Source organism: Gossypium arboreum, chromosome 5, assembly GCF_025698485.1.
Source record: "Gossypium arboreum isolate Shixiya-1 chromosome 5, ASM2569848v2, whole genome shotgun sequence".
NCBI classification, from domain to species: Eukaryota; Viridiplantae; Streptophyta; class Magnoliopsida; order Malvales; family Malvaceae; genus Gossypium; species Gossypium arboreum.
Genome location: NC_069074.1, coordinates 23,337,431 through 23,364,515, shown reverse-complemented (window position 1 = coordinate 23,364,515; position 27,085 = coordinate 23,337,431). Strand labels below are relative to the sequence as shown.

The 27,085-nt window shown below is 30.4% G+C and overlaps 3 protein-coding genes across 3 annotated transcripts; 2 read left to right on the top strand and 1 right to left on the bottom strand.

Annotated features, from left to right (window-relative positions):
- The first annotated feature begins 1,254 nt into the window (after positions 1 to 1,254).
- On the top strand, positions 1,255 to 4,596 carry LOC108476933 (uncharacterized). The gene is made up of 2 exons (XM_017779306.2): positions 1,255 to 1,701; positions 3,950 to 4,596. The coding sequence occupies exons 1-2, from the start codon at positions 1,333 to 1,335 to the stop codon at positions 4,160 to 4,162; spliced, it is 582 nt and encodes a 193-aa protein (XP_017634795.1). The 5' UTR covers positions 1,255 to 1,332; the 3' UTR covers positions 4,163 to 4,596.
- A 4,322-nt stretch (positions 4,597 to 8,918) lies between these two features.
- On the bottom strand, positions 8,919 to 10,555 carry LOC108479108 (WRKY transcription factor 71-like). The gene is made up of 3 exons (XM_017781520.2): positions 10,244 to 10,555; positions 9,956 to 10,111; positions 8,919 to 9,375 (listed from the first exon to the last, which is right to left on the bottom strand). The coding sequence occupies exons 1-3, from the start codon at positions 10,432 to 10,434 to the stop codon at positions 9,207 to 9,209; spliced, it is 516 nt and encodes a 171-aa protein (XP_017637009.1). The 5' UTR covers positions 10,435 to 10,555; the 3' UTR covers positions 8,919 to 9,206.
- Positions 10,556 to 20,573: 10,018 nt separating this feature from the next.
- LOC108450191 (ras-related protein Rab7) lies at positions 20,574 to 26,404 on the top strand. The gene is made up of 7 exons (XM_017747706.2): positions 20,574 to 20,968; positions 21,057 to 21,083; positions 21,297 to 21,396; positions 21,511 to 21,657; positions 24,630 to 24,710; positions 24,794 to 24,939; positions 26,052 to 26,404. The coding sequence occupies exons 1-7, from the start codon at positions 20,916 to 20,918 to the stop codon at positions 26,113 to 26,115; spliced, it is 618 nt and encodes a 205-aa protein (XP_017603195.1). The 5' UTR covers positions 20,574 to 20,915; the 3' UTR covers positions 26,116 to 26,404.
- The last annotated feature ends 681 nt before the right edge of the window (positions 26,405 to 27,085 follow it).

Here is a 27,085-nt window from a genome sequence, read left to right as displayed (position 1 = left end):
TATTAATGTTTATTATTTTTTAAAAATTAATAAAATTTGGTCGGAGCCTATCCATGTAGCATTCTATAGATCCGATGAGATAAAGGTGAAAGGACTTATAAATTAATCTTTATATTATTAAATTGATGAATTTTATTTTATATTATTAAAAAAGTAATTACATACATGGTCAGTTATTATTTGGGTCATTTTAAAAAATTCTTAATTTAATTACTTTACATAAAATAATTATGCGAATTAATTACAATATCAAAATTTTCATTTTCTTCTAACCAATTATTTATAATGACTAACACATAATTTCTTTTATTACTTTTAATTAGAATTTAACAACTTTTCTATAATTAGTTCAAAATCTTTTCCATCTCCTTCTTCTCATCTATTCATTGCCACTATCATACCAAAACCCTCCAAAACAACCAGCTCATTGATGATCATATATTATGCCATCACCATCTACATGCCTCAAAGCCAGTGCTTACCATATAATATATTTCATGAATTTTTATTAAATAAAAAATAGAAATATGTTTAAAAATGGAAATTAAATCAACAAAACTAAAAGATGTATAACAAGTACATATATTATTATTTTTATACCTATTTTATTTCACATGATTAATTATAGAAATTATAAATCTAATAAGTTTAATTAATCAATATAAGTTATTAAATTAAATTAATTAATTTATTATATTCAAGTAATCAATTTATAAGTTTACTATATTCTAAATTCATAATAAAATATTTAATTAAGAAACTTAATAGTTTATTAAATTGATGTTTTAATTCCACTTATTGAATATTTTATTTTATTTAATGAAATATGATTGATAGATTTCTTCACATAATATTTAATCATTTTATTGAAATATTCATTTAATTATATAATAATCAATATGTTTGCTTATATTTTTTTTTGTGTTTTGCATTCACGTTTCAGTGTTCGTAGCTTCAATCTTAATAATATAATTTTTAAAGTTCAAATCTGTATTTTTCTTTAGGAGTGCAATGTATTTTACCATTGCAACTAATCACTTATATGAAATAATAAAAGTATTATGAGAATCTTTGATTGTATTTTAATGAGTAAATTAATTATTATATGTTAATTTTAATAGTAAAATGGATAAATTTTTTATAAAATAATAAGTTTATGTTTAAAAATTAATTTAATGAATCACTAAAATAATTTTTTATAAAATTAAAGAGTGGAAAAGAACATTATAAAAATAAAACGAAATCTAATTCCTAGTTTACGATAAAAAATAACTTAAAGAAACTATAATAATTGCAACCGCGAGTAAAGTGAGCGGCCTGCCTCTGACAAAAATGGAAACAGAAAATTCTAAAGAAACCGGTGAAATCGAACCACTCTTACAGGACCCAAGGGATGAGCCTAAATCCGAAGCCAACCCCAACCCGAATCCGAGCACCGTGAAGACGAGAGTCCCCGAAGTAGAGATCCGATTGTATCGACAAGGCAAGGGTCCGATGGACGTGTTCAAGTCGAGCTTGGGTGGATGGGACCAGAACCAGCTTGAGGTTCGAGACATACTAGACAAATACGGCTTGAAATCGATTTACGCTTTCAGTCCCCAGTCGGGTCGTGGCGTCCCAATCCGCTTTCATCCCAGAAATGGGAGGTCTATTCTTGGATACAAGGACGGATCGGTGGTTCACATTGACGGCGAGCCACAGGTAATTTCGAATTTCTCACTTTTAACTATTTTTGGTTTTATACTTGCATCTGATTTTTTATATCATAATATTGTTGATCTTGAGTTGAACAAAGAAGTTACTTCGAGTATAAAGTAGTACATGTTTCTGAATAATTAAGGATCAAAATTTATGTTTATAAGTAATCTTTGTTTTTTCACTTGAAACTATTTGCTTATTTATAACCAAATCTATACCGTATAAGATGTCCAAGGAGAATGCCGAATTTCAGTTTTTGGTGATTATTTTTTTAGAGACAAGTAAAGTAAGTTTGGGTATTAGGGTTTGAAGGGATTAGATAGGGTTTTTTCTTAAGGTTTTAGAAAAGAAAGTGGGAGAAAAAAATTGTCGCGCATTCATGATAATGTTATTTATTTAGTATGTATTCATGATATTTTTTGTATTCAAAATATTTTAAACTTATATAAATTGTTACACAATATTAACTTGATTTTTATAAATTTTGGCTTGTTCACATATTCATGTTTTCCTAAGGTTATTTTTTTCATGTTCAAATTAATTTCTTGGATACAAAAATATTATCAATTTGTATAAAATTTTAAACTTTGATAATTAGTTTGATGATTTTGATACATTCGTTATTTATATTGTATTTATGTTATTTTCTTGTTATTTTGTGTTTTGATAAATTTTCTCTTGTTATGTTTGAGTATCCTATATTTTGTCATAATTGTTATATTTAGAAAGTAATATATATATATATGTATGTATGTATTTATTAGCAATGGTGTTGCTTGTATTCTGATCATATGGTCATTTAAGCCATTATGATTCTGTGCTATTCTGTATTTGCTTTATAGCAACTTGTTAAAAAAGTGAACTATTGAAAAGCTGGGTCATTAGGATGATAAACCATTTGAGATCCGCACCCAAGCCTCATCCAAATAGATTTTCTTTTATTATTATGTACATGTAATTATGCTTGTCTGTGTAATTACTATTAGCATAACCAAGTCATGGCTTTCAAATCCTTGGATTAAACCTTTGGGTGATAAGGCTTAAAAGTCATTTAACTTGTTTAGCTAATTTCGAATCAAGTATTTGATTACATCCCTAAATTTGGAGGTTTAATCAAGTCTAATCTAGTTCAAGCAATAAGAAGTTCAAGCTGGAGTTAGATTCAAACTTCAAACTTCAAGGTTCAAAGTTCAGCTCAAGCTTGAGCTCTATAGCTTGATTGATTTTTATTGTTAAAACTAGGAGTATGAGATAATGATCAAACTAAGTTCACTTGATTAGGTTTGTTTATCTAGTAAAAAAGGAGCTCAATTATTTGTGCTTGAGGTTGTGTTTGAATCTAAAATTTTCAATACTAATTTGAAATAAAAAAATTGGACTCAGAATTGGATTCACTCAAAGGTTGAGGTTAACTCTACAATGATCTAGTCAGATTAGACTTTTATTCTAGACTCAACTTGATTAACTTGCAAGTGCAAGTGTCTCGTTGACACCTCTTTCTAAACCTACTTAAACATTGACTGAGGTACCAGTATCAGATACTTGTATGTGTCAGCTTGTCTTTGTTTAAATCTTTTGACTCATAGCAGCAGCTAAATGGATCCGAAAATTAGGCATAAGTGCGTGGATGCATGTTATAATAATGTCTTATAACAACGTCTTAAAAATATATAAATACAAATAATACATTACTATTTGTAAGTAAATATATTTATTTACTTGTACTTTTATTGACATGATTTTATATAAATGATTAATATTTGAATATCTTTTGTTTGTTCTAATTAATTTCATTGAAATGTTTTATATCATTGTATTCATATCTAAATACAATAATCTTTTCATGAGAAGCTGACTACTTAGGAGAAATATATTAAAAGAAGAAAGTCAAGAGATAAGAGAGTGAATATTTGGATGAAAAAGCTTTCCTATACAATCAAGTAAAAAAATTGTCATTTCCTTTACGAGTGTGCCCCTAGAATGTGTAAACCTTTCCATGCACATGATTTTGATCCATTTTGCTGATTCTAACTAGCTTTCAGCATCTCCAATGTTCCAATATTTAATTTATCTAATAGAGGGTCAATCAGTTGTTCATCTAAAGCAATTAAATAGATCTTCAAAGTGCAGATAGACATTGAGTTTCCTGCATATTTGTGTATCCATGGAGCCTGGACTGCTTCAAATGTATTGATCTTGGCTGATGGTTGGAAATTGTGACACGTGCCTCTTTTCATTCTCTTGATTTCAGGATTCATTAATCAAACCTGTAACCAAGGTCTTGGTAGGAGTAGCAGCTATTACACTTCTGATAACTCTGGTAGCAAAGGATACTCCGGAATGGATGAAGAAACTAAAGATTTCGGGCGGAGATTTCCCTCCTTGGCTCCTCGCTTGTGTAGTTATCGTGTTTACACGCATGAGGAAGAGAACGAAGGATTTCTTTAAGAAGTTTGGTTGGTGAATGGAGATACCCTTGAAGCCATTTCATAGCCCAGATACGATACTCATCATTATTAAATCTTTGTGCTTACCAAAAGTTTTTTCACCTATAAAATAGGTTGATGTTGTGGAACACTTCCACGCATATGTAATAATAGTGCCAGAAAGATGTTGTGGTAATTCCCTAAAATTCCATCAAACTCATTTTCCGAATCTCGTGAGATTTTGAAGTAAAGGGGGATTCAGTTACTTCCATCATGAGATATTTACCTCCTTTCTTTCAAGTCCTTTTTTTAAATAGTGTACCACCATTGATGAGCTGAATGCTGGAAAAATATGTGTTAAATGTAGTTCGCATGGTCTTCACATGACAGGGGGATTACATTGGACTCAAATTTTATTTCTTTGTATGAAATACAATTCGTCAAAAGTAATTACAACTTGGAATTCTATGAATTTTTTCAATTGTATTTGGACCCAAACAGAAGAAAGGGAATATCAATAAAATGCCCTAGTTGTTGGTTACCTTGGGACTTGGCTAGCTTATGCCTTCATGAAATCCTAAAGTTGAGTTTGATTTAATCTTGTATTGGATTCATTTAACTTATTTGCAGCCCAGCATTGTACCGAGACAGATGTAATGATGCTTATATGAACAATTTGACCTTCATATTAGAAAAGATTTTCAACATTTTCAGCTTCAAAATTTACCATTTCTGGTTGCTTAGGAAACTGAACTAAAGAATGTCAGCAACTCGGCATTCCATACGCTTCATACGAAAATAATCTTTTTCCTTAAATCTCAACTTTAAACTCTAAAATCCCATGCTTCCCGTATTAATTATTTTATCAAATTATAGTGTAAAATGTTGAAAGATATGCTCTATACATTTTACAAATTTGAAATTTAGTCCCTTACTTTTATTTTTATGAATTTAGTCTCCCTACTTTCTGAATTTAAAAATTTAAGTGTGGTAGTTATCACTGTTAAATTTCTTCTACTAAATTCACTTGTGTGGCATTTTAAAATAAAAAAAATGTCCACTTGTAGTTATGTAACAATAAAAATAATGATAAATTACACCAACAATCACTCAACTTTAGTTCCAATAACAGAACAATCACTCAACTTTCAACTTAGTCACTAAACTTTAGAAAAATAACAAATCAGACATTAATATTGTTGAAAAGTGATAAATCAGTCAACCACTAACATTTTCCGTTACAGGTCTAACGGGACATGTGGCGTGGCTTGTTAATTAGTTGACGTGACTAGCTAACTTGCTACAGTGAAAACCCAATTAACCCAATTAGCTGACATGACTAGTTAACTTTCTTTTGCCTCTTTCTCTACCTTCCGATCCTCCCCATCTAGATTTTGCCAGGACAAAACCCAAACCACAACTTCCAATCTATGCCCTCATGGCCGCCATTGTTGTTTTACTTCAATTCTCAGAACCTTTTGTCGCCAAAATTATAAACAAATATTGCAACCCAACTGCTTGTGGAAATGTCACAATGAGTTACCCTGATAGATTTTACGTCCAAAGCATATGTTACGAATACTCTATGATCCGAACTATCGATCGTGGCTAATTAACAGTAGAAGAAGAAGAAGAAGAGATGTCAAACAAAAGCTATGACATTTTTAAGGTCGCTGACTCCTATCACTGCCATAGACGCTACCTCTGCAATGTATTTTCACAAAATCAAACTTGATTTTAAATTAATTCTAAGAAATAATATATTAAAAATCTTAAAATTAATTTAAAAGAAGCTTCCCATAAACAATTTTTTTTTCAAAATGGATAAACCTTATATAAAACTTTAATAATTATGCTTTAAAATTAAGAGATATAGTCAAAGATTACAATTAAACCATTATACATAAATTATATTGTCTTAAGTTTTTTTTTTAAATCCAAGATCACAGTAATTTACGTAAAAAGATTTTACAAATCATCCTAAATTGAAAGTAGACAATAGCGTTGGTACACAACGTCAAGAAAGAAGATGTCATATTTTTCTTAAACTAATTTAATTATTTGTTCCAAATGTAATTTATTAATGTTATTGAATTTAGTTAATATTTTATGACTTCTAATTGCTAATGTTTTTGCATGTATCAAGTATTGTGTAATTCGATTAACTTGGTTATTATAAATTTTTATTGATGACGATTTAGATGATTATAACATTTAAAAATTTTGGGTCGATGATATATAGTTATTTTATTAAGTAAATTTTTTTTGAAAAGGACCCAAGAAATGAGAAAAATAAATAAATATAATATTTATACCATTTATATTTTCATAATAAGCACTTTTACCCAAATCAATTTGTATAATGAATTCATCTGCCTTTTAATTTATACTACCTGTATTTCACATATATCACAAATTTAATCTTATTTTTAAATTTTATCTAATTTTTAAAATTATTTTAAAATTAATATAAAATGTTATAATATTTGAATTAAAAGTGTATGAAAAGTAATTATGAAATTTAAATATATTGAAAATTTATTAAATATTTAATATTAAAGAGTTTTATTAAATCTTAATATTTTAAAATATAATTGTTTAAAATAAAAATATCACTGTACATTCAATTAATTTAATTTCGACAACTTAATTTAGACCTTAAATGCATTAAAATATTATAAAATGAATATATTTCCTAAAAATATGTATACAATTTTTCCCATTTATTTCCCAATTATAAATGAATAATATTGTCCATAATTTTTAAATTTTCTATAGAGTGTAACATTTAATTATTTTAGTAAATATGCATAATTTTCACAATTAACGTTATATACATAATGTTATTAATGATAAAAAAACCTTTTTATTTTTATATTAAAATAATATTCTTACAATTTACAATTATTTCTTTTATTTTATATGAAAATAATAAATATAATTTTGTAAACTATAATATAATAATATCATACGTTAAACACTTTCATATTAAAATTAATTTAAAATTTAAATTATATACACTATCAATTCATACATCGTATGAGAATGCAAACTAATATATATGGGCATACACCAATTTTATTCCAAGGCTTAGTAATATTTTCATTTATTATAATATAATTTTAAAATTACATATCTATGTTCACAACTAAATTATTCATATTTGAGAAGATTTAAGAAGAAAAGGAAAAAGGACAGCCACACCAAATGATATTGACCAACAAATATGAGGTCCATTAATTACTCCAATCATTAAAGTTGAGCCTAAATCAATTTTTGATTATATCAATGTATTATCTATATGTATAATGTAACTTATATATAAGAGTAAATATATATTATTATTATTTGGGCGTAATATTTTTTAGTCCTCTAATTTTATAAAAAATCATTTTAGTCTTCAATTTAATTTTTATTTCTTTTAACTCTTAAATTCATGTTATTTGTCAAATCACCAAAATAGATGAAAAAATTAATGTCTGTTAATTTTATTGGATGCCACGTAAGTAATTAATTAATTTTTAAACTTTAAAATTCAAAAACATAAAAAAATATTTTGGGGTGATTTGACAAATAATACAAGTCCAAGAGCTAAAAGAGACGGAAAATTAAATGAAGAACTAAAATGACTTCTCTCTAAAATTAAAGAGTCAAATAAATTATTATGCACTTTTCTCGTTTATTTAATTTTAATTTTCTAAAATTAATTAAGTACATATGTTATCAAATAGTTATCCAAATATATATAACAATGTCATGTAAATGAAATTTTATGTTTCTTTTATAGTTATGTTAAATATATTGTAGTATAATATAGAACAAATCAATGGTGAAATTAGGGGCTGGCGGCTCCCTAAAATAAAAAATTTCATATGATCTCTTTAAAATTTTTAAAATTTTAAATTAATAAAAGTAAAATTATACTTTAGTCCCTTAAAATATAAAAATTTGATTTAATCTTTTAAAAATTATAAAGATATAGTCTATTAAAATGGTGAAATTACATTTTTCTATCGTAGAAATTACAATTTAATTTTAACCCTAATTTTTTTTATTTCTCCCTAAAATTCAAGTTTGCTATAGAAATTTTACTTGAACAATTTTTTTCATTCACTTTGATATTATCATTGATAATTTTTTCTTACTTTTCATCACCTAATTATTTCTATGAAATCAATGTTTATTTTCTTATAAAATTAAATTTATATATATGCAATTCAAAATTCAATTTTAAAGTTTTATATATAATCAAACTAATATGTAAAATTGATTTGATAATTTGAGATCATAGTTATAGTATAAATCAAATAAATAATAATTGATGCATCATCGGTGTGTATATTTCATGTATCATTAGTGAATAATAATATAGCACCTCAACATTAAATAAAACAAAAAAAAATGAAAGGCTTATAAATAAATACTAATAAATAATTTCATTTAAACATAAATAAATGTTAATTATAACAATTATAAATGAATACTAATAGCTTTCAATTTATGATATCTAATATTATGGTTTAATATTTAAAATTTAGAATTTAAAATTTTAGTATTTATTTATTTTAATTATATTTAAAGAAATTATCGTATTTATTTATAAATCTTCTAATTATTTTTATTTTATTCAATAATAGTAAAACTCATACGGTATATAAAATATTCTCTCTAAATCAAAGTTCAAGAATGATATATGATACTAAAATCAACCTTAATCCCCAAAACTCAATCTCACTTGATCCATTGACAGATATGTATGTGTGTATATATAGAGAGAGAGAGGGAGAGAGAAGAGGCATGTAATATACATATATATATACCAAAAGTTATTTGACAAACATACATATCTAATTAATGTTCTCCATGCCAGAGTCCTCCATTGCCACTTTCACCAACTTAATTGAGCATCATCAGACGATATTAATGAGGAAGATAAGAGCAATATATATGAGAGAGAGTGATGGATTAAACAAGTGCATGTACGGATTAGCAATATTAATTCTAGTCATATATAGTTTATTAGGGTTGATGAAGAATACTGGAAGGGTGTGTGAAGTGCATAAGAATAAAGGTTTTAAGGCATTAATGGTAGCGTAGGAGATTCTGATGCGCAGGTAGAGAGGTTGCAGCAGCTGGGTTTTCATGGTTATGCTTCCCCTCGTAGGTTGTTATCACAAACTGCTCATCTTCTCTTTCCCTTTCCACCCTTTTCTTCACCTTGCATCCTTCCATTGAGCACCGGTAATAGTGCCTGCGTTTCGACATATACATCGTCAGCCCCTCCATCAATATATATATATATATATAAACTACTCTTCTATTATGATTGCATGCATGTGGATGTGATATTTATACCAGTCGACTAAAATCTGAGACCGGAAAAACCATACAGTATATTAATATTTCCTCTTAATTAGAGCCACGAAATTCATTAGAATATCAAGTAAACCGCCAATAAACCGCCCGCCCCCCCCGGGGGATCATCAATGTTTACTCGCTTGCCTGATTTCATCGGTTGCTTTAATCACTTATATATGCATCTTATATATTGCGATCTCTCTTTTTTTTTTTTTTTGAATAATAATATGTTGTGTTTCCAGAGGAGTTGGAAGGTGAGATATCTATGAAATATGATCATTCTGGCAAATTAAGCATATATTGGATGTTGGATGATAATGAGATGAGAGGACTAATATTTTCTAACTCCATGGTTATAAAGGACTGTAGCTATATCATGAATTAATAGGTTCATATACATGCTTAAACTTGAAGGTTTGCAACTCTGAGAGTACCATAGCTAGCTAGCTAGCTACTTGTACATAATTAAATACCTTGGGTTAGGGTTATTCTTAATCTTCTTCTTCCCATATTTTCTCCATTTGTACCCATCATCCATTATCTCAAGACAAGATCTGGTTCTGAATGCAACTTTAACCTTCCCCGCAGCCTCCCCCTCCATTCTCTCCATAACATAACCCTCATAATTTCTACGCACCAAAAAGAAATTAAAAGAATCAGTAAAAGAAAGAATTACATAGACATAAATAATTAACATAAAATTATGCTTCCCAACACTATCTACACATTATAACATAGATATATGAAGGAAAACTAATTACTGTTGCAACATATAATCTACACATAAGGTATTGCTTGGAAGGTCCCGGCAGCTGCCATTGACTGGAGAAAGAGTGATGGAGGGTTTAGCTTTAAGAGAAGAACAAGCAGCGGCAGGTTCCTTGTGAGTTTCAAGGTGAGGTAGAACTAGAAAATCTTCAAAGTCTAGGTGATCATCCCTGTTAAGCTCCATGGTGTGAGTGCAAAGGGGGGTTGAGTTGGGTGCTGCTGATAGGAAGGTTGGAGCTTGACGTATTATAGGGTGTGAGTGGAAAAAAGAAAATATCTTCGAAAATTGAGAAACAACATGAAAGGAGCTGGAAATTTCTTCCTTTCTCGATTCAATTTATAATGACAGTCCTTAATTTGGGCTCATTTAAGATGCTTGTAAAAAAAAAAAAAAAACATAGATAAGGAGGGGTTTCATGGGAACTTCCTTGCGGAAGAAGTTAGTCGCCCTTTTCATACTTCCACGTATTTTAGACTTTTTGCCTTTGCATTAAAATTTTTTTTTGATTTGTATTTAATACATCATTATTTTTACCAAGCGTCACTAATAATAAAAAAATCATTTAAAATGCCCATCAAAATAAATACTGAGGTATATAAATTTATAATTTTTATTCATTTAGATTTAATATTTTATTTGGTATCTCGATTAAATGATATTATGTGGCACAATAAATATTTGATATGTGTATTCTAATAAAAAATATAATTACTTAAGTGGAAGAAAAAAACTCAGATATCATAATATTAAAATCAAACTCAACTACTTAATTGGGATAAAATAACTATATCAAATTGAAAAACAAAACTGAAGATACCAAATTAAACTTTGAAGACAAATTTAGATACCAGATTAGGATAAATAAACTCAAGTATCAAATTAAACATTGGAGCCAAACTAAGATACCGAATATTATATTAACCAGTAATTAACAAACATAGATTTTATAGGTTAAAATATACCATCAATCCCTATATTCTTCCCAAATCTAAAATTTAGTCCATATACTTTTATTTTTAGGAACTCAGTCTCTTTATGCTTTGATTCTAAAATTCAAGTCCAATTGTTAACACTGTTAAAATTATTTATTAAATTTAGGTTTATTACAATGCTATATATTTTTAGTTACATGGCTACTAAGTGAGTATTTTTTATTTCAAAATATCACACTAATAAATTTAACAATGTTAATAATTAAACCTAAATTTTTAAATCTAAAAATAAAGAGATTAAATTAGAAGTACATAAAAGAAAATTTAAATCTAGAAAGTTTACATGAAAATTTTAACCAATTTTATAATCCTAATAAATAAAATTAAATAAAATTTTATTTTAGTAATCAAGAAAAAAAATTGTAATTAATGTTTCTCTATCACAAATGGTCTCCACATTTCATTTTGAAAGCCTAAACTTTTCAATTTCTTATGGGTTTGTGAAGGAACCTTTTCAGCATGTAATATTAAAGTGATACTATAATGTAAGATAAAAAGAAAATTTTAAATGCACCATATAGAGATTAAATTTTACCCGGGTTCAATAAGCAAAGCCCAAAACTCCAACCATCCAATTAGCATCCCACTAAACTGACCACTAACTCCATCACCCCACTTGCCACTAATTCTATCACCCCACTAAATCACTTCACTAATTCCATTACTCCACTTGCCTGCAAAAAGAAAGAGGCAATAAATTGTAAAATTTGGCTATAAAAGCCATTTAAAACTATTGTAAAATGGGCGGTTTTTTTTGAAGAAAAAGAGAGGAGATACTAAATATGAATACAAAAACAGTGATTGAATATCGGTTTTTATTTCGAAGGATTTGCGCATCGTTTCAATTTGCTCCTCATTTAAATACTGCCTTTTGTGAGTTGGAATATTTGTATTTTAAATCCCTATTTATTTGGGCGCATTTCATTCTAGTTCTTGTCTACGTTTTAGGAATTCTATTTGTCTACAAATTATCCCTTAATTTTATTTTTATTTTCATTGAGTTCTTTAAAATTCATGTTTTTATATTCTTTATAAGTCATTCATTATTTCTTTAAATTCATTTGGCATTCATTTTTTTTATGTATACATTTTAAATTACCTTGATAAGTTATGCGTTGTTTTTTTATTTTTGTTTAAGTTATAAAATTATTATTTTAAAATTTTCTTTTATATAGTATTGTTTAAAAATTTTGTATGATATTATATACTCTTCTATATGTTACATGCATTATGAAAATTAGCTCTATTCTATATACATTATCTGTGAAAATAAAATAGAATAAAATAAAGAAAAATAAAGAACACATAAATTTTACGTGAAACCCTTTCGGAAAAAAACCACAGGCAGAGAGAAGAAAATTCACTATGTCGAAAAATTTTTTTACTCAAATACAAGAGGAATAGACTATGTCTATTTATAGGCTTGCAAAGCCATATTCTAGTAGGATTGAAACACCTTATCCTAATCAATATAAAATAGATGGAGTTTAATAAGGTTTAAAACCTTATTCTAAAATAAAATAAAAGAAGTCTAGTTCTATATGGATTTTACTTTTATTTTATTTTCCATCGTATTTTATTTAAATAAGAATTTGGGTCACTTAATTCTAACAATCTCCACCTTGACACAAATTCTCAATGAACAAGTTCTTCATCGCGAACTTTCAATAAACAAGTTCTTCACCTCTTCCAAAAACCCTTAAGGGTTTAACTTCAACAATGAACACCAACCAAGTCTAAGCAATGCTCAAACTTGGTTATAGGAAGTGACTTAGTCATCATATCTGCAGGATTTTTATGAGTGCTAATTTTGCTCACAACAATATCACCACGAGCAATAATATCACGAACAAAATGATACCGAATATCAATGTGTTTTGTTCTCTCATGAAACATTTGATCTTTTGTAAGAAAGATGGCACTCATCGTCACAAAATATCGTGCTGATTTGAAGGTCTTCATTGAGTTCACTAAATAGTCCCTTCAACCAAATAGCTTCTTTACAAGCCTCAAGAATCGCCATGTACTCACCTTCGTGGTAGACAAAGCGATCGTAGTTTGCAAAGTGGCTTTCCAACTAATTGCACAACCTCCGATTGTAAAGACGTAACTCGTGAGAGATCTTCTTCTATCAAGGTCTCCAGAAAATCAGCATCAACATACCCTATAACTCCATCTTTAGTTCTTCCAAACGTAAGCAAACATTAGTAGTGCCTCGTAAGTATCTTAAAATCCATCGAATCGCTTTCCGGTGTTCTTTACCGAGATTCGCCATGTATCCGCTAAGCGCACCGATGCATATAATAAATCGGACGTGAACAAACCATAGCATACATGAGAGATCCTCTGCACTAGAGTATGGAACATGTGACATGTACTCAATCTCATTATCGATTGAGGAGATAAGGCCGATGAAAGTCCGAAATGGGTCGCTAAAGGAGTACTAACGAAGCTTAGCACTCTGCATATTGAACACCGCAAAGAACTTTCTCAATGTACCCTTCCGACTTAGGTACAATTTACTTGCTTTTCTATCTCGAGAATCTCCATACCAAGTATCTTCTTTGCTGGTCCTAAATCTTTCATCTCAAATTCTTCACTTAGTTGGGCTTTAACCTTTCTTATCTCTCTTTTATTTTTTGCTGCTATCAACATGTCATCAACATAAAGAAGTAGATACACAAAAGAACCATCACTGTTTTTCTTAAAGTAGACACAACTGTCAAAACTACTTCTTTTGAAATCATGAGAAGTCATAAAGGAATCAAACCTCTTGTACCACTTGTCTTGGTGATTGTTTCAAACCGTAAAGGGACTTTTTCAAGAAGCAAACATAGTCCTCTTTTTCGAGACTATAAAACCCTCCGGTTGTTGCATGTAAATATCTTCCTCAAGTTCTCCATGCAAAATGCGCTTTTACATCTAATTGCTCAAGCTCCAAATCATGCATGGCCACAATACCAAGCAAAGCTCGAATCGAACTATACTTAACAACCGGAGAGAACACATCATGAAGTCCACTCTCGAATTTGATCAGTAACCCTTTGCAACAAGCCTTGCTTTATATCCGGGTTCTTCAACTCCTGAGTCCCTCTTTCTTTTAAACACCCATTTACAACGAATGCCTTTTTACCTTTAGGAAGTTTTACAAGATCCCATGTTCATTTTTTGTGGAGTGATTCCATCTCCTCTTGCATAGCAAACATCCACTTTTCCGAGTCTTCACACTAATCGCCTCGAATAATTAAATGGCTCTTGATTCGCATCTATATCTTCACCACATTTAAAGCATAAGCAACTAGATCAACCTCGGCATACTTCTTTGGAGGTTTAATTTCTCTTCTTGTCCTGTTTTTGGCGATAGAGTATTGCGGTGAAGAAGCAACTCTATTCTCAATTTTGTATTGGCTTAAGGAGTTGATTCTCATTAATCGATGCTCCACCGCTTTTGGTTTTCTTTATTGGAAGAGTCTTTAAGAGATAAGTTAGGTAGCATAGCAGTTTAATCAAAACAACATCTCTGCTAATCACAACTTTTCTATTTTCAGGACACCATAACTTATAGCCTTTTACACCAGCTTTATAACCAAGAAAACGCATTTAATGGATCTCGGTTCCAATTTTCCATTATCAACATGAGCATACGCAGGATACCCAAAAATCTTTAAATCGAATAATTAGCGGGATTACCGCACCATACCTCTTGTGGAGTCTTTTCTCAATGGCAACGGATGGAGATCGGTTGATCAAAAACATGCAATGAGGTCGCTTCGCCCAAAATGACTTGTAAGTTGGCATTTGACAACATACATCGAACCTTCTCCATGATCGCTTCGTTCATTCGCTCGCAATGCCGCTTTTTTGTGGAGTATGACGAACTGTCAAGTGTCTCATGATCCTTCCGACTTGCACAATCTATTAAACTCATCGTAATGTAACTCTAAGCCATTGTCTGCATGCGGAGGTATTTTATCTGCTTTTCCGTCTGTTTTTCAATCATAATTTTCCAAGACTTAAATGTGGAAAACACATCGCTTTTCGCTTCGGAAGAACGCCCAAACTTTTCTCGGAAAATCATCAATAAAGGTTAGCATATAATTAGCTCCACCTCTCGAAGGCACTCTGGGCGGCCCCCACGATCGAATGGATATACTCCAACGTTTCCTTCGTGTTATGGATTCCTCTAGTGAATCGAACTCTCTTTTGCTTCCCAAAACACAAGGCTCACAGAAATTCGGTTTGCAAATTCCTTGCCCATTAAGAAGTCCTCTTTGCTTAATTCGCCATGCCATTCTCACTCATATGCCCTAGGCGATATGCCAAAGTTTAGTAATATCATCATCGACAAGGAAGAGGAAGCGACAATGCATCACCAAGATATGATAGAACCACAGAAACATATAACTTGACAATCTTTCTTTGCCCTTTCATCACAACAAGGGACCCTTTGAAATCTTTAAAACCCCACTTTCAAATGTGTATCTGCACTTTTGAATCAAGAGTACTCAACGAAATTAAATTTCTTTTCAATTCGAACATGCCGCACGTCACTAAGTGTTCGACAACTCCATCAAACATCTTAACTTTAATTGTTCCAACACTGCGATTTTACATGAAGCATTATTTCCCATCAAAACAACACCTTCAGATCTCGTTTCATAAGTTGTAAACCAATCCCGATTGGGACTCATGTGGAAGGTGCAGCTGAATCAAGTATCCACTCCTCGCTTACTTTAGAATCATTGATGAAGCAACTAGAAGTTCACCATCGTTGTAGTCTTCTACAACATCGCCTTCACCAAATTTTTCCGGTCATTTTCCTTTTGATTCGCAGCCTCCCTTTTAATCTTATTTTGTAGCTTATAGCACTCAGATTTAATGTGCCCTTTCTTCTTGCGAAGTTGCAAGTTTTACCTCTGCTTGAAGATTTCGATCTACCCTTAGATTTACCACGAGGATTCCGTTCTCGTGTTCTCGCCACGATCATCATCAACATTCCGGTCTTGTCTCCCACGAACAATGAGACCCTCTCCCGAGAGTTGGGTTTAACCACAAGATGCTTCATCTTATCATACGAGGTTAAAGAATCATAAACCTCATCAACTGTGAGAGACTCGCGGCTATATAAAATCGTGTCTCTAAAGGTTGAATAAGACGGGGCAACGAACAAAGTAGAATCAACCCTAGATCTTCCTTATCATCTCGAACCTCCATGGCCTCCAAGTTTGAGAGAATTTCTTTAAACACTGTTAAGTGTTCGTGTCTGACGCACCTTCCTCCAAACGATGAGCATAAAGACGCCGCTTCATATGCAACTTGCTTGTTAGAGTTTTCGACATACATATTTGTTCTAGCCTCTTCCATAATGCAATGGCGGTTTTCTCTTTCATCACATCCTGCAAAATTTCGTTGGACAAATGCGATGTAATTGTGTTAATGCCTTTCGATCCTTACGCTTCTTCTCTTCATCTGTTAATGTCGAAGGCATCTTATCTATCCTAGCAGGGCATCCTCTAGATCCATCTGCAAGAACGCTTGCATCTTAATTTGCCACAACGCAAATCTGGTGTTGCGATCCAACAATGAATTTCATACTTCAAAGATGCCATTACCGTGATCGAGATGAATAACCCTAAGCTCGATACCAATTTGTGAAAAATAAAATAGAATAAAATAAAGAAAAATAAAGAACACATAAATTTTACGTGGAAACCCTTTCGGGAAAAAAAACCACGGGCAGAGGAGAAGAAAATTCACTATGTCGAAAATTTTTTTTTTACTCAAATACAAGAGGAATAGACTATGTCTATTTATAGGCTTGCAAAGCCATATTCTAGTAGGATTGAAACACCTTATCCTAATCAATATAAAATAGATGGAGTTTAATAAGGTTTAAAACCTTATTCTAAAATAAAATAAAAGAAGTCTAGTTCTATATGGATTTTACTTTTATTTTATTTTCCATCGTATTTTATTTAAATAAGAATTTGGGTCACTTAATTCTAACATTATCATTTTCATATTATTGTATGTAAATATTTTCTTTTAGATTTATTATATATATTTTCTTTAAAATTTATTTATGTACAATTTAGCTTTCTTTTAGGAATCTTTTTTTATTGTTTATTTTGTTTATTTTAAATACTTTCATATATTAGTATTTCGTATATGTATATACGTTATTTACCTTATTTTTTCATTTTACATATATATCGCTAGTCAACTTAATTGGTTTTATTTGAAATTATGTTGTATGTTATTTATTTCTAATTTCTTCTTGCATATTATATAATTTAATAACCGTTTATATATTATCGGTTTTATGTACATATGAGGTATTTCAATTCTAGCGTGTGTTATTCCTTTGTAAATTTTTTCATATAGGTTTTAAATTGTTTTGTGTTATGTCGGTTCCAAATTTTCATATTGTTTTGTGTATTATGTGTCATTTTTGTTTTCATATTATAGTTATATATTATTGTTTCATGCAAGTAATTATGTTTGTATTTCTTGTTAATGCATCATGATTATGATTCTCATATTCTCTAAATATCGATTGTCTTTTATTTCCAAACAAACTGAACAAGTATATTTTGATACGGTTTTTATAATTGTTAACTTGAGCCCCCCTCAACATGAGGAAATCTTTCGTGTTTGGAAGTTTGAGAGATCGTGCCCAATCGTGCTAGGTTTCGATTTTTCATTCGACTAAAATACAGAATATCCTTTTGAAAATTTGTCTATGTTCTCTTAAATTAAAGCGAGGCAATATTTCGTATTTTGAAGTTCGATAAATCGTGCCCAATCGTGCTGGGTTTCGATTTTTCATTCGACTAAAATACGGAATATCCTTTTGGAATTTCATCCATGTTTTCTTAAATTAAAATGAGACAATATTTCGTATTTGGAAGTTCGATAAATCGTGCCCAATTGTACTGGGTTTCGATTTACCGTTTGGTCAAATAGCCAAATATCCTTTTTGAAATTTCAAATGTATGAGTTTTGGAAATTATGGGATGATCTCGTATTGAGGGTTTGAAATGTTGTATCCAATTGTGCTGGACATGATATTTTATCCCTTCTGAGAGAATCTCGACATCCAATTCAAGCTATCTAAATGTTTTTAAAGGAATTGTATTTTAAAATCTTTTCAAAATTTTCAACATTAGGACGTTAATTGATCAATACGGTACCGATTTTGGGTGTTGCGAGGGTGCTAATCCTTCCTCGCACGTAACCGACTTCCGAACCCGTTTTCTAGTCTTTCATAGACCAAAATATTGTTTTAATAAACCAAAATGCTTTTATTAGAATGATTGATCACAATGTGACCCGATCACACCTAAATAAATTGGTGGCGACTCCATACCATGTTTTAAAGTCGATCCCCGTTTTTCCAAATTAAAAATGACTTCGACACACCACATTAAAAATAAATGTTTATTTAAAAAGATTTTTATTAAAATTATCGTATTTTCATTTTAGTTACAAAATTTTTAACATTATTTGTTATTATTTTAAATTTATTATTGATTATATTTAAAAAATCGAATTAGTCTCTAAATATATTTATTTTAATAAGTTTTAATTTATTAAGATATTTGAAATAACTGAACTCGCTATTTTAAGGTTTAACTCAAAAAAAAAAAAGTCAATGGTGATATTTTAAGTGAGGCAGAGAATATTTTAAACGTGTAAATGGTTGGTGGGATGTTTTCTCCTTGTTTTTCTTTCCTAAGAAAAAGAGTTACACAAACAGACAAACTCAACCCTACTCTACATTTTAGTCACAGTCTAACAAATCTATTATATTAAAAAGATGACAATGTAGGTGACATCATCATCTAAATTTTTAAAAGAATTAAAAATAAATTAAATATATATATAAATACAAACTTATAAAAGATTATATAAATTATATATTTTTGAATGAGGCCTTAGTAGTGTTGGTAATGGTTGAGTTCTATCAACTTTGAGTCCTTTTATACTATATATCACGTGTGAGTTTTTTTTGGATTATTTTAAGTTTAATCTATCATATGTTGGTATTGCTTATATATATATGTTGATCTTCAATTCGTTGTATTTTGTATTGAGTTATTTCTAATTTCGCTTGATAAAATATGTATAAAAATTATATTAAGTCAATTTTAATTTTGATTGATTGAATATGTATTATTTGATGGTAATTTTAATAAAAACTATTAAAATAAGAACTCTAAGAGCCACATTATTTTAAACCCTTAGATTAAATTAGATAAATTTAAGTCATAAATTTAAGATTTAATCTACCTCACTATTATTTGGATAATCTTTCGCTTTCAGATTTTATTTTCTTTTGTGAAAAGAGAAAGAAAGGAAAAGTTGAATGTTATGCTGTTTATTTTAGCGAAATAAATTAAATATTAATCTCAAGACTCAAATTTATTCATTTACTTCAAAAATTAAAAACATTTTAATTCTCATAGTAGTTATTACCTTTAAGTATTTATTATTGAATTCTCGTAATTTCTTTTAAATAGTTAAATGGTTATACGGGAGATATATTAAAATATATTATAATAAAATCTTTTGGTTAAAAAATATTGCAGTAGTCCAATAGCTTGGATATACAGTTGTAACTATACGTAGATTGATTAAAATATTAAAATATTGCAATAGTCCAATTCCAACAGGTATCAATCTGACACCTATTTTCTTAAAATAAAAATATTGATATCGTCAATAAGAATGATAATAACTATTAAAATATTTTCTTTTCAGAATATGAGTATTTTTAATGAGGGTATGCCTATATATATTGGTTTTGTCAATCGCAACGATGGAGAAATGATTATATAAAATTATAATTTTATATTATTTCTATATTTTTTAATAGAAAATGATAAATAAAATTTTTAAATTTTTAATATTTTTAGTTAGATTTAAATTTTTCATGAAAAAAATTAAATATTAAGAGAAAAATTTGATTTATCATTCTCAAATGATAAGAATAACATGAAATCATAATTTCATATAATCATTTCTAGATGACACTCGAAAAATTATTATTTTTAAATCGATTAATGATTGGATAATTATTAAAAGTGATGTCATCAATAGTAACAAAAACACTGAAAGTTTTGTAACAAATGAGTTGTTTTCATTTATAATTTTGTAAGTGGATATTTTTATAATTAATAAAAAAATTTGAGGTCATTTTCGAAAAAACCCTTAAAATTAAGAGAAAATAAATAAAAAAAGCAGCCACTTATGAGTCGAAAGTTGAAACTAGTACATTCGGAAAGGGTAAAGAACAACATGCGCAGTCACTTCCTTCACGCAATTGGCAACCGTCCGGCACCGCAATTCCCAATTTTTAGTTTCCTCGTTTATTTATTACTATTTAACCAAAATTTTAATTAATTAATTAATTAAATAAGCGCTCGGAAAAGTTCCGTGTCCTTTTCAATTTAAAAAAATATAATTTTATATTTTTACAATAGAAAAGAGAGACAGTACAGAAAAGAATTTCTTTGCATCTACAGTACTATAAAGCACCCAAAAGGGCAAAACAATTTTTTTAAAACAAAAGTGTAAAAATTAAGTTTTCTGAAAAAAGATTTATAAAAAACGTAAATCAAATTCAAATCAATCAACCACAACTGGAAATTTTCCCTTAATTTTACCGCCATGTCAATGAGAAGACGAACGTTGCTCAAGGTCATTGTTCTCGGCGACAGCGGGTATGTTAGTTTTCAATTTTTATAGTTTCTTCTTTTAAATAAGTATTTTGTATTATTTCTGCAATTGATGGGTTATTGTCAATGTCAGCGTGGGCAAGACGTCTTTGATGAATCAGTATCCTTTCAACTGTAATTGTATTTGAATCTTCTTATTTTTGTGTAAATTTTCTCTTATTTTTCCGGGGGTTAATTTTTGGATCTTAAATTTTGTATTATGGGTCAAGTTGATTTTAATGTTAATTTTTATCTGAATAATCTCAGTTCATTTATAGGGTGTTTATTTACTGTAAAAGGAGCATTCTTGTTAGAACTAACTGCTTGAATTTAGATATGTTCATAAGAAGTTCAGTCAGCAATATAAAGCGACCATTGGTGCTGATTTTGTTACTAAGGAACTCCAGATTGACGATCGCCTTGTCACTCTGCAAGTAGAGATTTTATTTTATTTTTATTTATTTCTGGATATTTTTATGCTCTTATGGCTTGATTTTGAAGTTGTCATGGAAGGCATGTTTATGGTTTATTTTGATTGCATTGGATAGATATGGGATACCGCAGGACAGGAGCGGTTTCAGAGTCTTGGTGTCGCTTTCTATAGGGGTGCAGATTGCTGTGTGCTAGTTTACGATGTTAATGTTATGAAATCATTCGATACCCTTGATAATTGGCATGACGAGTTTCTTAAACAGGTTTCCTTTCCCCCTTTCTCTGTTCTTTCCTTTTTCTTACTGGTTTTAGTTGTTTAGTGCATTATGCTTTGCATGTCCTATTGAACGATATGCTTCACTTTAAATTGTTTTTGTGCCTCTATAACATCAACTTACTTAGTTGTAACACGTCGGAAGAATGTGTAACGCATGTTGAACTGCTTTTATTACCCCTGCCATGATAAATATATTCCTTTTTGTCAAGGGATGTCAGCTAGCAATACATTATATATTAACTTATTCTACAACTACTGGTTAAACCTTTCCAACCTTGCTGAATATGGAATTTATCCTGCTTCACTGCAAGTTATAAATAAGCTATAAAAAATGTATTTATTTCTATATTTTTAATATCTTTTAAGGTATCTCTCCTCTCCGTCTCCCTGGTATGCACCTGCCTTTAACAGTAGCCTACTTAAATGATTTAAAATAGACCAGTGGAAGGCTGAAGTGTGAGATAACTTTTTAGTCATATATATCTTGAGAGTCTAGAAAAAAGTCTAACCCAAGGCATTCATCCTTATCACTTGTCTTGTTAAGGGCACAATGCACATTTGATGTGCTAGAACCTGTATATTGCACAGGCTGCAAGGTGCAAAAACGAGTGTTCCCTAAGTGAGGTAATGCGCAAGATATGTTTGTTTGTGTGTGTGCGCATATAGAATACAAAAAAGCTTAAGATATATATGTAATTCTATTAATAAAGTCTAAGGAGCCGTCCACCTTTTTCCTACAAAACATGCACAACTTCCTCTTTAATGGCTAATATGCATGATTTGTCTAGGATCCAAAGTTAGCTGTTAAATTTACGCCAGGAACTACTATTATTGTGCAATTTCACTATTAGGTTATTTTGTTATTTTAGTTCTTTTTTATTAGTTGCTACTAGACATACAGACAGACGGTTAGGATTATAAGTTGATCTTTAGGGTTTAAATATAGGGCTAGAATTGAAGCTTTATTCGTAGCCCTATATAAATAAGCTGTAAAATAGCTTTGACAGTCACATTATTTTTTCCTTTGAATTAATATATGGAACAACTAGAGGTTTTATAACCTTATGTTTTTCTCGAGTTCTAACTTCAATCTTATTTGTTTTTCAGCCTTAGTTCTCTCATCTCTGGATTTATTGCTATTTTCTCCCTAAACCTCACCAATTTTATATCAAATGCCAACTAGATCCTAGAGTTTATAGTAGGATTTGCTTTTAAGCCACTGTTCGATGCGGTAGACATTGAGGAAGAGGAAATCAGGGTCAAGAAACAAAATTGGCTGTAATACGATGTGTATTTGAAGAATTATCATGTGCCATTTATGCTGAACTGCTATAGGAACTAGTCAGAACCCAGATGGATATTACAAAAGGTGCAAACAACCAGTTTGATGTACCAAAAGGCAGTCTTGCTGCTGAATCTGATTATGGCAAGGAAGGAAACCGCCTTCATGATGCCTTGTCCCACAAATTGTGCAGAATGAGGTGGATTGGAGGAGCTGATTTACATGGAAATCTGCATGTGGAGGATTACTTAAGTTGGGAAGATAGCTTGGAGAATTATATTGAGTGGAAGCCTATGCTGGAGGCTGGGAAAGATTGGGAAGCTAGCTTGGAGAATTGTATTGAGTGAAAAACTATGGTGGAGGCTAGTAAGATCTTGTATGTGAAACCAAAATTGAAAGGCACTATGCTACAAGGGTGGAAGAGAGTTGAAGAGCAAAGTGAACATAAAGTTAAGCCTAATATCAACATGGGAATCCATGGAAGCAAAATTGCTGAGCAATTCCTACGAGCTGATTATGCAACGGAGTTGTTTAACAATCTCCTTATTTCAGTTGGGTTGTATAAATAGCTCTTGTTAAGGCCATTTTGCGCCAGAAGATACAAGATGTGTGCACAGCAATAGGCATGGAATAATTTTTCCGTCCAAAGGGAGCATTTTATGAAAAGAAATGCTATCTTTCAATATCCTTAGAACTGAATCATTGAGTGACCTTGACCAAAGGCTTGTTTCTTTTATTTTCCAAATGGAAGAAGAAATGCAGGGGTTTACTTCTTGTTACGAGTGTCTGATTTCAAATACTTATGATATTGGAATTACCAATGGTTTCATAAGTTCAAATACATTATTCAGCCTAGCTTTGGCACATTATGGTTGCACTCATAAATTCTTTTGGATTGCTTCCTTTTATCTATCGTTTTTGTTGTAAATACAGTAAGCAAATATTTTCTTTGCCTAATTATAGGGCTGACATTAGATGACTTGATTTTAGGACATAGGTTGATTTAATTTTATCCTCCACTTTAAGGGAAAAATGGGTCTCATAAGTGGTTTTTTGTTATCCTTGTCAATTTGTCTTCATCATTTTTTATTTCACAGTTATTCATTTTTGCACCTGGAAAGAATATGTATGAAACATACAATTTTATTTAGAGAAGTGTTGGATAATTGCCTCTAGCCGCTAGAGCAAGTGATATAACCTCAAATGTGCATCCTGATTTTCTGACTTGAGCTAATTTTTTGCCCTTCTGCTGTTCTTTTGGTCATCAATGGGCGTATTTTCCCAACACTTCTTTGCTTAGTCATCTGGTCAAAGCTGGTTCATAGAAGCAGTATGGGTTTAAGTAAGCAGATCAAAAGAGGATCTTAGTAATTATGGGCAAGGGAACAGCACCTTTAAGGATTGGTGACGCTCATGGGAGTATCAATTTTTTTCCCTTCTGGTGCCTAGTTGCATCATGCTAATATTTGTCTAGTTAGGAATTGATTATCAGACATCTGACCTGTTGACCTTTCAATGTGCATGATCTTTCCTAGCAGCCCATTTAATTTCTGAGGTTGCTTACTCTTTTATGTTTATGTTTTCATTCCTCTAAACTATATCTTAGTTTCTTTGAACAAGTGGTTTCCATCTGTTTTGAGTGCTGAATATGGTTTCTGTTTTCATTTTCATTCCAGGCAAATCCAGCTGATCCCAGGACATTTCCTTTTATATTGCTTGGGAACAAAATAGATATAGATGGTGGTAATAGCCGAGTGGTAAGGAAATATAGTATCTACACTTAAAAATTTTCTTTTACCTTCACACAGCTGCCTAAAAGGTGATGTCTTGAGTCATGTAGGTCTCAGAGAAGAAAGCAAAAGACTGGTGTGCATCAAAAGGAAACATGCCTTACTTTGAAACATCAGCAAAAGAAGATATCAATGTTGACGCTGCATTCCTTTGTATTGCCAAAACTGCTCTAGCTAATGAGCGCGAGCAGGACATGTAAGTCTATTCCCTGGTTGGAGTGAATTTTGCCAGTTACATTAGTATTTTTCCAACCTGGTGTTACTGACAAAAAAGATGCATTGTTTCATTGACCACTGTTGATTCAGAGATAATTATGCTCTTGTCTTGCATTTTTACTGCACACTGTGATCATTAGCTTTTGGGACATTATAATTGTTAGGGAAAGAGGATGATGTTGCCAAGGAAGAATGGAATATGTCATTAACATTTCAACATGTTTTTTAGAGTATAATTTGGGTTACGTTAGGAGCGTAAAAGGTACAGTTGCTTGTTAACCTGTTTAGGATATTACTGGATTTGCCTCATCTTATCTGATTGGTTGTGTGAAAGTCTCAAACTTGACATATATATCTTTTGTTCGTAGTGTGAAAGTCATAAATTTAACATATATATTTAGTGAAAAGAACAGGGTATGCAGTTTTAGGTAGACCCATATTCCTTAACAGGGTTTTCATTTGGACATTGGTTGATTAATAAATAGTGGAAATGTGCTACTATAATCCTATTTGTGTGCTTGATGAGGAAAGATGATATGTAATTAAAGAGTAAGCTGCTTCTAGACAGTTCAATGTGGTATGCTGACCTAAGCCCTTTAAGTGAGCAGTGGAAATCACAAGAATTAGAACTCCACAGGAAATGGTTTTCATGAGAATCATGATAACTTCTGCTGTCTTTAGTCAAGGTTAAAACCTATGACAGTGATGCAATGAAGCATGTTGCTTTTATCATATGCCTACTTATTACCAGCATACTTATTGTATAGATGAAAATTTACTTGTATACTGTTTAGTAGGATATAAATCTTCATGTTTCTTCTTGTGATGTAGTTATATTCAAAATTTGATAATGCGATTCCTTTTTATCACTCTTTTGTATTAGGACTTTTGTTTCTATACTATTTGTTCAATGGTGCCAAAATACATATTAAATTTCAAGATTACCGTAATAAACTGTTTCTTCTTCCACTTATTCACCTTTAAAAATATTGGGTCTTGTGTAGATGGTTTTAACATTTTAAGATTGACTACAAGGCTATGCGGTTTATGATTTAATTTTTTGACTGATATCTTATGTGCATATGATTGCAGATATTTCCAGGGCATACCCGAGGCTGTGACCGAAACTGAGCAAAGAGGCGGTTGTGCATGTTGATTACAAGCCAAACTCTTTTTATTTCTTGGTTGCTTGATGCGTCTATTTATTTTGGTGCCAGTGATTCTTATCCAATTTTTTTGAATACAATGTATTCTAAATTCCGTTGACTGAAAGCAGAATTTGCCACTAGCCTTTTATTTTGGTAGGAAGGAACTTTAAGAATTGAAATCTGTAGAATTGCAGGTGAGTTTGATTTTAGTTTTACATTTTAAGGATTGATTGAACTTAAAAGAATTGCAATGTTGGTGGGAGATGCTTTGAATATAAAATTTGTGGATTGTCTTAATTCCTCTTCATTTATGTCATTGGTTATATGGACCTTTCGTGCTTTGAAGGAGCAGCACTATTACTGTTTCTGCCTTGGTGCCGGTGCCCCCCGCCATTGAATCTGTAAAAGAAACGCCATTTTGAGTCTATTCGCCCGTAGTTTAAGCTCTATTCGGTTTCATCTTATGGTTTTTTGTTTGATTCATGATAGAAAAGTTATTCAAATCTATTCAGGTTTTGTTTACCATTGAGATTTCAAATTAAAAAATAATTTTTTTAAGCCAAGAGTTTAACCCAAGCTAAATAGCTTTCAATTTTTTTGAAGAAGTGCCTTCGGATAAAATTATATCTAAAATGGATATTTTATTTTCTCATACATCTTTTTACAACAAACTTTTTTAAATTAGTTTTGCATTTCGTTTTTCCAAAACCAATATAGATTGGTTATCAATACGTTGTTTTTAATATTTACTTACAATATTTATATTTGAGCTTTTGAGTTTTCCAAGTTTATCCATAAGGTGAAAAAAGGAGAAAATGATCTAGCTTTGATAGCTAGAGGGGTTTAATAATATATACATGTTAACGTTATTTAACCTCTCTGAAGTTACATTATCAATGCTTCAAATATCATTCACGAACTCCAATTCTAGTTGTTCAGTTTAATACTTTGGCATCTGAGAATCAAAAAATTCGAATT